At 40.1% G+C, this 11,339-nt stretch overlaps 1 protein-coding gene across 1 annotated transcript; it reads left to right on the forward strand.

The window, feature by feature from the left end:
* The first annotated feature begins 4,103 nt into the window (after window positions 1-4,103).
* Window positions 4,104-11,035, forward strand: LOC135475302 (cationic amino acid transporter 4-like). Its single transcript, XM_064755143.1, has 4 exons — window positions 4,104-4,194; window positions 4,721-6,345; window positions 6,687-6,795; window positions 6,999-11,035. Exons 2-4 carry the CDS (start codon window positions 4,738-4,740, stop codon window positions 7,232-7,234), a joined length of 1,953 nt encoding a protein of 650 aa, XP_064611213.1. The 5' UTR covers window positions 4,104-4,194; window positions 4,721-4,737; the 3' UTR covers window positions 7,235-11,035.
* The last annotated feature ends 304 nt before the right edge of the window (window positions 11,036-11,339 follow it).

Genomic DNA, 11,339 nt, shown 5'->3' on the forward strand with positions numbered 1-11,339 from the left:
TTCTAGTCAGTGATCTCACTCGATAGTAGCCAATTGGTTACAAAGCCAGTGCCTTTTCCTGGGCGACTATGGCGGTCTTTACAAAAAAGATCCAAACCACAGGGAAACATATCGCTTTTTGCTGTAACGCTGCCGTGTGTGTGCACTGCCTAACTGTTAAATAAGTACACATACATACAAACACTGAAGTGAGTCGAATAGGATCACACAGAATTAGCGCCCTTGAGGTCACTCTCCCACTTAAAAGATGTTTTTATAGGGGATAGCTGTGGCGAGGTGGGACCTCCAAGGCAACTGCTAATGGCAAGTTTCCGATCAAACATGACATAACTAGTTGAAAACCGAACTTTAAGACAGATTGTAATTTTGTAAACTTATTCGGCGAGCCAGGATAAACGTTATGTATATTTAATATGCATTTGGAGGTAGGTCTAATTTAAAAATTATGGTCAAAATACAACAAACAGCGTCGGCGATTCCATAAAATATGTACAAGGCTTACTGAAAAACATAGATTGCATGTAAGATCTGTCGACATTTCTACGACTCCCAAAGTCTGATATCACGTGTTTTTACATTCTGTCGCCTAGAAAATATTTGTTACTGTCATGACACCACCTATATACTGCCTGCTTAGACAGGCGAGGCCCCACTTCTTATCACCGTGTTAATGGGACAGTTCAGGCTGTGTACCGGTATAGAGAAGAGCTTGTCATTTACATAGAGACAGCAAATGTTCAGAACGATTCAGGTGTTTTCTTATGTTATATTGTTCTGCTGAATATACTCTGATTTTGATGGAAATATCGCATGTCTGCCATTGTTCCCACTGTTTGACACGCCAATACAGCAGAGCGTTCTATAACCAAGTCTTACACCTCGATCACACATTTGACTGGGAAGACAACCAGAAAACATCTATCTGCAGCTGTAATGATTGTGTGTCTCGCGTTCATGATGTACTGACAAATATTTGTTGAGGTAAAGTCGATTGTCCAGTATACAGACAGGTGCAGTATCAGAGTTTCTGACATATGCTGTCTGTACTACATGGAGGGTGATTCTTCACATTGCTGCTGTTCCGCTTAACGAGGTGTCATTTTTAGTTGTGTGAGTTGTCCAAGTCCGTCTCGTCATAACAATTAACACAATTGAGTCAGTGAGTTAAAAATTACAAAATTTATATCTGCATGTTTCAAGTATGTCCCAAACTAATTATAGCATTTTAAATTATATCGGATTACCTCATCACTTATTAGCTTACGTCACTTTTTGGTTTCCGAACGAAAATATCTTTAATAAGAAAATTTCGTATAACGTCAGGAGGTGAAGTAACTGACGCTTTGCTCTCTGTCTCTCTCTCAATGGATGACATGGCGCGTGCTGCTGAATTACCTCCGTGGGTTTGTCTCTGAAATGGGAACGGACGTATTTCACGCATGTCTACGTATATATACAAAATATACGTATTAAACCCAGATTGTACATGTAGACTAACGATGGTACAGTTCAGAGTCCACAAAACAAGCTCACATATATACTCGAGAAATCATATGTACCGACCTGTCGAATTTACGATTTCCAAGGATGAAATAGGTTGCCATGTCTCTGATAGGCCTGTGCATTTTTCTGGATGCTATAGCTCTCCGCACTTACGTTTCACATTTGCTTCTTCTCTAATGTAAAATAGTCTACTCAGAAAGATAAGGAAAGTACCTTGGGACCTCAGATAAACCAGGTGTGGTGACCCGTGTGGTCTAAAAACCCCACTGTAAAATTCAGACATTCGAATGTATTTTAGTTTTGTTAGTTTATGTAGTTTACTTTACACACGGAAATTTATTCCACTTTCCACATTGTTTCAAATTTTGCGTGATATGAATTGAGAAAATCTGCATTTAAATGTCTTTTCTAAGTAAATTTGAAAACTATTTGCCCATTTTTGTCGAGAGTTTTACCACCCTGGATTGGCCAGGTAATTTCACTGTTACTGTACAATACACCAGACTAATTAATACACCACTAAATGAATGTGGCTACTGCCTCATGTAATTCATGACTGGCAAGTTTTCATCGATTGCCTGCACGAGAACAATCCATGCATCACGAGAGGAAAGTGTAGGCCATTCTGTGCGTGAAGTTAACCTTGATGCTGCTGGACTGCCCTTGAGAAAACGCCAAAGGGCGCTTCCACCCTGAGATGGGTTGTTTTGTTACAAACCTGATGTTACCTTTGTACATATATATTTACTGGGTATAATACGGGTTAGTGCTTGTTGCTAGACATTTAAGGGCGTGTACGTGCATAGGGTCTACCCGTAGATCGGAAGCGACAATGGCCTAGTGATTAGCGTGCTATAGGTCAGCACAAGATAACCCAGGTGCCTCTCACCAATGCGGTCCATGTGAGTCCAGTTCATTCTGGCTTCTTCTCCTGTTGTACTCTCAACACATATTAATTTACAAATTGGCAAGGACAAGTTGTGAGGTATACGCCAACCTCATCTGATATTACGTCAAACAACGTTTCGTAAGGACTACTTACACATCTATAAATTTCACGTCTATCTTTAATTCAGGTGAAAGATATGGCCAGTTCAAGGCCAAAAGAAGATTGTTGGATAGTCATAAAGTCGATGTCATTCGTTGCACCATTTGTTTGGTTGGTATAGAACTAGATTGCGTTAATCATTTAGCCATAACAGGAGTTTTAAAATGGAAACCTTGTAATATGTATTCGTTAAGTAGCATGTATCAGGTGATGATCCTGTCATCCTCAAGGTCTTGCCATTCGTTAAGTAGCACGTGGTCAGGTAATGACTCTGTCATCCTCAAGGCCTCACTGGCTAGACGGCTCCCTGGATCATCAGTCTACACACCTGGGTACAAGTAACGGTGCTCACCTGGGTACAAGTGAGGCTGCGATTGGGTAGAGATAACGGCTACATGTAGCATATCTGGTTACCTGCTCCATGTTTCAGTGTGGGAACTGATGACGGGTTCCACATACATGTATGCTTGGCTACTAGCTGTATGTGTAAGTGTAGGAAATGGTAACGGTTCCATATAGCATTAGCCACGTGCTACATATCTCCATGTGTGAATGGTATGCAAGGTTCCATCAGAAACTTCGATTTACCGAAGTCGAACGTTTGTAATCCTGCCGCAACCCAAGCTTATGCTCTTATTTCTGTGTTTGTCAGTTGACAATAAAACGAATTCCGTTTCATTTTCAATGTAATCGATGTGCCCTTTTCTTTCTAAATCACGAATGTCAAGATCTTTGATTTAATACTATGCTTAATGAAAGCAATTAAAATTGTTTGAAATTGAAACTATATGTATGGACAGTTTTTGTTCATGCAGTGAAGATAATGTCTGCATGCTGAAAAATGCATGCGCTAAGACTGATGACACACCTGCTGCAGCAAACCCTTTTGGAAGCCATTATGACATTTTGTTATCGCCGATGGAGCTTACTTATACTGAATGGGGGATGGGAAATATGCGGCTTACCTCATCAAATCGGGAAACAGGTGACGATTGTTGAGTAGTCAGAAAAAAGAGGCGCTATATAATATAATGACATTTGTAATGCCAATGTAATATTACAAATATCCATCAGAAAAAATGCATTGTGGGTAGGTACACGTGTATGTGAAATTTATACCAGTTCGCTCCCAATATACCATATACGAGCATGATGTGGGGAATACTGAAGCTAATGGGAAACGGGGCAAACGCAATCTAATGCTACATGCAGTTGTCGTATGCTTCTAGACAATACAATTATGATGTTTTAAACAAGGTGGATGGTAGTCGCCCAGACCAAAGCTCAGGTTATCAGTTAACCTGTAGGGATAGAAGAGCAAGTAGTTTCCTCCAATCCTTTATTTCCACTGTACACATCGACTGTTTGTTATACAGTGGTTAGTATTCACACAACTGTGCAGTCAGGAATAAGATAACGCGACTGACAAACCTTCTGGTATAAGGAATGTGTTATCGTTTGCGATGTCATTGGTCAGTGTCAGTGACACCTTCAGTGGTTCGGTCAACTAGATTTAGGAAGGCACAGACGCAGAAACTTATAAATGAATAAATCAAATTATATTTCTATTTCAGAGTGCAGAAAACAAAAACATCGGTTTTAGATTCTAAGTGGATTACCTGACCTGCGTCGTAATAAAACAGGTGAGATAGATTCCTACATCCTGCAACTTCATTACCTCCAAGACTGTCACTCAAACTGTAAATTCTCAGGTAAGGACCAGATAAACGTCCTCTGTGCGAGACATTTCTAACCTATGGGCGGGAATATCCTTCCTAAGATAAACACCCTGCAAAGAAAAACGCATTACAACAGATAGACAAAGAGTTAAATCAAATGGCTCGACAGTTTCGACATCACACTTCTTCCACTGTTACGTGACATTATCTAGGGTAGCGTAGAACCAGTCTTTAGAGTCAAATACAAACGTGCTCCTTTTATATTATTATAATATTAGATCATTGCAAAAAGTGACCTATTTAAGATAATCTCTGCTCTAGTGTGATTTTAAGATCATATCCCCAACGAAGAAAAAGTGTACGTTGCTGAGACAGTGATTTGTTTTGGACTATTTCAGGGGTTAAACTATATACTGGACAACGTTATTCTTTGGCTTATCCGTTCTGTGTTTTGTGTTGTAGTCGTATCTTTAAATGAAGTTTTTTATAGTTTAATTTTCAGACATCATGGAGACCGTGTCTAGGTTCTGGGGTGTGATAAACCGGAAGAAAACCTTGTCTTCTGACGTCATGGACACCCCCTTAAGCCGATGTCTGAACACTTTTGACATGACACTTTTGGGCATCGGACATATGATTGGTGCGGGAATTTATGTGATCACGGGGACCGTCGTTAAGACGATGGCAGGTCCGGCGGCCATGTTGTCTTACGCCATCGCTGGGGTGGCTGCTATTTTAGCGTCTCTTTGCTACGCCGAATTCGGTGCCCGGATTCCTAAAGCGGGCTCAGCTTATTCTTATACCTATGTGACAATTGGGGAGTTTTGGGCATTTGTGATTGGCTGGAACGTCGTACTGGAGCATTTGATTGGCGTTGCATCTGTAGCTCGTGCATGGAGTGGAAGTGTAAACGCCATATTTAATGACGCTATCAAAAACGGTACAATAGAACATATAGGGAGATTGAGTCACGATTCCCCCTGGTTGTCAGAGTACCCAGACTTCGTGGCTGTCCTTGTGATAGTAATCATTTCAGCATTCATAATAACTGGAGCGAAGATCTCTACCGGCGTCAACAACGTCTTCACCATTCTCAACGCCATTGTCATGGTCTTCATCATCGTCGGTGGATTTTACTTGGCGGATTTGGATAACTGGAAGAATGATTACAGCGGCGGATTTTTCCCAATGGGCTTCCAGGGAGTGTTTGGTGGTGCAGCTGCTTGTTTCTATGCTTACATTGGCTTTGAAGGTATTGCCATAGCGGGTGAAGAGGCGCGAGACCCTGAAAGGTCCATCCCACGGGCCACACTTACTGCCATGGTCGCTGTGACCATTATATATGTGGTTATCACTAGCGCCCTGACACTGATGGTACCATATTACGCCGTCATTCCGGCTGCGGCTTACCCAGCGGCATTTGCACTGCGAGGACTAGAGTGGATGAAGTACGTCGTTGCTTTTGGATCGTTGTTCGGTATCACCACATCTCTGGTGGGTGGTTTGTTTTCTCTGCCCCGGTCCGTCTATGCCATGGCCAGCGACGGGGTTTTCTTTAAATTCTTCGCCCGAGTGTACTCCAGGACACAGACCCCTGTCTATGCCATAGCCGTGTTCAGCTGTCTGGCAGCCATCATGGCCTTCTTGCTGGAAATCGAAGCCTTGGTTGAGTTCATGTCCATCGGCACCCTCATGGCTTACACTATTGTGGCTGCCAGTGTGATTATCATGCGATATCTGCCTGTCACAAAATGCCAGTTCAAACTTAAACCCGACGTATCGGCAGCAAACGCCGATGATACCGAATCAGTGTCGGAGAAAAGCGACATTCTTAAGAAATCCAAAAGCCACGACGACTTCGGCAGGTTAAAGCAAACTTTCAAGAAATTTCCTATTCTGAAGTCCGTGGAACCCGGAAACGCCGCCATATTGGCTGTTGTCCTTATGCTGGTGTTTATGACATCGTTCAGCAGCCTTCTCCTGTTTGGTATAGAACACATCCAGGCCGGGGCGTGGTGGAGCATCATCCTCTTACTGATCTTAGCTGTCTGTATCGTCGCCTGTTTTCTGATCATAGTTGCACATGAGCAGAATGATGCTTTTCTGACTTTCCAGGTAAGTTGTACCTGCCATAACCATTCCTTTGTACATTTCTTTCTCTGAGCGCACCACACAAGACTCAGCATGTTTAGCTGGGCGTTCATGGCGTTCATGTTAGAATACGCGAATAACCCACTAATCAGCAAAAGTATGCACCGTGATACGTACATTCAAATTTGCTATCTTCCTGAATCATTTTTTAACCAGTTATTGGCCATTTCCCTCGGTCATTTCTCTATCTGTGCCCAACACTAAAAACCCATGAATCAAACAAGACATTAACTGACTGATTACCTCGCCATTTCTAATTTAACACCCTTCTGAATGAAGTTTCATGCTTTTATATTCTTTCTAAGCTGCCATTTGTCCCGCTGGTGCCAGCAGTCAGCATGTTCTGTAACGTGACTCTCATGTTGAAGCTTTCCTATCTAACCTGGATACGGTTACTTATTTGGCTGGCCGTAGGTAAGTTATGAAATGCTGGGATTTAATTTCAACATTATAAGATTCCGATGTCTTATTATTGACGGCCGTCATGTAAGTGAAATATTCGTTACAACTTCCAAAGCAAATATATACATTTTAAGAAAGTGGTGAATATCAAAATATTGTACCTACAGCTCATTATTCTATGTACTGAATAGTTATTAATTTTTATATTCTCACAGGTTTGGTGATTTACTTTGGCTACGGTATCCGCCATAGCCTTGAGAACAAACCAATGGCGGCCTATAACCACCTAGTGTCCTATGTCGGGGACGCCGATATGGGTTCACGATCTCTCACGAACTTTGCCGAAGACGTTCATCTACAGCAACCAATCGTAAAGGAGAATTCCGAGTTTGGGCACCCGTCACAAGGAATGGAAGACCATGAGATGGACACGGACTACCAGAGGCGGTAAATGTGACAGGCTTCGGCTCCCTTCGGCACACTCCGACAAAGCCAACGGTTCAGACGGCAAGCCAGCTGTTGAAAACACAGGCTTCCCGAGTAAACTAGCGACTAGATATTGCCTACGGCAATTTTCCATTAATGTTGACTAGGTTTAATTGTAGACAGTCCTTCACTTCATAGACTGTGTCATGTGCCGTAAACGTGTACAGTAGCTTGTGCAATAAATGTACAGTATCTTGTACAGTAACATGTGCAGTGACGTGTACATTTACGGTATCATGCACGGTAACATGTACTGTAACGGGTACAGGAACGTGTGCATGAACGTGAACAGGCACACCCACGGTAACGTGTACAGTCACATGTACATTTATGGTATCAAGCCCAGAATCATATGTGGTAACAGGTACAGGGACGTGTACAGTAACAGGTAGAGTAACATATGCGTTAACATGATCAGTGACATGTGCAATAACATGTAAAGTAGCGTGTGCAGTAACATTTGTGTCTTATCACAAGCACATGGCTTGACGTCGCAAGCTAATGTGTCGAAGCGGAAGAGCTCATATCGAAGCTTTATGTCAGGAACTTAAAAAGACCTTCAGGATTAGGTGAGGTGGTTCGTGGGGGTTCTTCTTCAGCTGCCAAGATGAGGCCGCCAGGTAAACGAAAACATTCCTAAATACGGCGTAAAACAAAAATGATCAAAATGTGAAGTTTGTGTAAAATATCAAAATGTTATTCAGGGAAAGCAAGTAGTGGTGCGAATCTCTGTTCTTGTTCACCCTTACCCTTAAGCCGTATCAGCATATAAGTATTACATAATTTGAAGTAATTTAAAATTGATTGCATTTTGTAATACGAGCCATATATATTTTTTTTGGTCGTAAGCTATAATGTTAACCTCCGGGATTTTCCGATTTTCTCCAACCAAAAAGCTAACCACCGTGGTATAAGTGAAAAATAAAAAAAATTAACTGATGGCATGTACCATACGCCAAAGTCACACCCCGTGTTCTCCGTGAAAACCCCACATGTCTAAGTTTATACCCACCTATTGGTTGATGACAGTTAGCAGGACGATGACCAAGGTCAAACAAAGGCTGCTCTTGAGAAAATCTGACTTCGACACGTTTTCTGTATAGTATTTTCTTGACTGGCTAGGCTTCCATACGGACAAGACGCTAGATATATTTAGATAGGTGACTTCACTTAACATTCTAAGCTGAAAGGCCTAGTCTCTAGGTTTACTTAGATCTACGTATTTTAAGCCATCATCATGTTATTCGGACGCCATGTAGACTGTTGTGACTACTGTAGATTTTCAACCTTTTCAACCTCTAAAGCACTTTTTTCAGTGGAATTTATGTTTACAATTATTATAAAAATGACACCAAAAATGAATGAAAAATTAATCTACACCCCACAAATCTCTCGTAATATTGGCCGTAGTGCTGGTTGAAAAGGTTGAAGAAATAGGCTAGAACAGAACTTTAATATGTACTTTGAAACTGCAAGAGCTTCTTAAATCTCTTCATTCTAGAACATTTTTGATGGTACAAACATATTAGTAATTTTGAATCAAATGTTTACGTGTATAATGTGGATAGATGGATGTGTTGGTATTTATTGGTGAAAATGTTGTGTTTATGGCTATCCGTATTGTTTTAATGCGTGGATAGTTGTAGACTTATATGAACATGTGTATGGTGTTACCGTACGTCTTTCCGTGTCAATACTAAATATAATTTTCTACAAAATATAAGAAATTATTTATCAGATGAAAATAATTACATGAATATGTGGTACACGTATTATGTTCATCACCCGATGCATAAATGACATATTTTCCAAGATTGTGAAGTATAAACTTCTTTCTTGGGCTAAGTTTGAAAAGCCAAAAATATTTAAGTAGTCGTTTGTTTTGACGATGACTACAGCCCACATACATACACAACAGAATTCTAAACATAATGTAGGCATATATAAAATTAAGCGTATATAAAATTTATATTTTTGTCGAAGGAAAAAAGAAAACGTATTAAATACAGTCGAATGCAGACAGCACATTTATATATGCTTTATTGCCAATGTTTGCCTAGCAGTAATTTTTAAATTGTTTCTGATGCGATTATATTTAGAGGAACGCATATTGTACCCAGGACTGCAGGGTTCCAAGGGAGGTAATTCTGAAAATAGACGGACCCAGGCGCTATGACGGTCAGACTCATCTAGGTGCACAGATCTGCGTTTTCCCACATACATTGTGTTTCTGCCGTAATCAGTTCAATTCTACAAAATTTGTCCATCGCGCATTTTATTAGCTACTTTTTATTTAAAGAAGATTTTGCATGTTGTTTCTCTAGGGAGGTGTCCAGTTTCACGTAGAAATCTACACACAGAAAATTAGTGAGTTAATTTTAACAGAAAGTCTGTTGACTGAGTGATGTCAGAATGTATTATGTTATTACAACGGATTATTGTCTTAAATATAACGCACATAGTGTATTCATTCAATATAACGATTCTATTAGATGAACAAAATATTGTGTTGAATATGACAAAATATTGTGTTATAATATCAGAAAAGACTCTAGCATCACTCAGACAACAGACTTTCTGTTAAAATGAACAGATTAAGTTTTTGAGTGTACAAGCCTGAGGGCATCTGCGTCTTTAATTTGCACATTGTCATTAATTGCTGTCAAAATATTTTCCATTTCTTTTTCTTCCTGTTATTTTGGCTATGCTCTGCTTCGCTTTCTGTCGTTTAGGGATTATTATTCGCATAGAAATCGATTAGTTTTACTGTTCCAAAGCGCTGCTCATTTAACGTGTTCATACCTTTATACTATTACAAAGCAATATAGGCCACGTGGTAAACTTATCCACTGGTTATTACATTATAATTTTTATTGTGCCCCGGTTGTGGATATGGAGTATTCCAAGTGCCTCTTTTTTTTGAGTCAGTGCGAGTGAGTTTTTTTTTATTTCATTTACAGTGACCTTGTTTTCCTGGCACGTAATATAAGCTACAGAGCTCAAGGTACTCACTGTTAAAGTGAAAACTATTTGCTTGCATACCTACTTATGGATCTGAAATAATGCCAGCCTAACACCCGTTCGCTACAGCAACCAAATTTCTCATATGCCGTTGTTCGCAAAGGGAAGCTGTCTTTGGTGTATTGATATTCTGATTATATCAAGGTTTGATCTGCCCTAAGACAAAGTAATGGATGATTTGAAGATGATAATTTGTCAGATCTCCAGGCCTTACAGTAAGTGAGCATGCAGGAATGTGAGTGACTGGTCGGTCGATCTGGCTTTATAGTGCGACTGTGTGTAACACCGACAATTTTACTCATGTGTGATAAGAATTTTATGCTTCCGCATTTCTTCCCAAGCCTTGATGTTTTACACCCTCCTTTGGAGTCATTTTTTTTTTGAAAAAAAGGTTATAGCAACAAAGGCTTGATCAAATATACAGTACACATTTTGATCCTTAATGAGTTTACTTCACCCAACAATTTTGCAATTGGAGAAATAAGAATTGGTCACTCTCAGAAGATTGTTTTGAAACCTAACAGAATGTAAAAAGTTCAATCCTTGTCCATGATATACAAAGTTAAAACTATTGAAACGTTCATACGTCAGATGCATATAATAAAATTAAGTGGTGTTAATGTTTGATCTTAGTGTGTTTCTTGAAATCTGATGCAGACTGAGACGAGTAGGTACCGTCCGCAACCTGGTGAATTTTTGTTTATTTATTTAGTTCGTGTTTTAAACCGTACTGAAGAATATTTCTCTTATACGACGACGGCCAGTATTGTACGTGCATTGTACTGATGCTGAATCAGTGTAGATCTATACGTATTTACATGCCAGATCAATCTATGTCTGCACCGCCATTCAGCAGCTACTCCACGCCCCCGCCCCCCATCATTTTCCCTACGTAACTTTAACGTGTTATATCGGCCTTTACAAACAGAAGTTGCAATTAATCAATTAAATCAACTGATCCATCAATTAACCAATCAAAATTTATAACTTTGTCAGTAATACTTTCTCTCAGTCTGAACCTGTAGAACATGGTGTTCCTCAAGGCTCTT

The sequence above is a fragment of the Liolophura sinensis genome, chromosome 9 (genome assembly GCF_032854445.1).
Source record: "Liolophura sinensis isolate JHLJ2023 chromosome 9, CUHK_Ljap_v2, whole genome shotgun sequence".
Taxonomy (NCBI): Eukaryota; Metazoa; Mollusca; class Polyplacophora; order Chitonida; family Chitonidae; genus Liolophura; species Liolophura sinensis.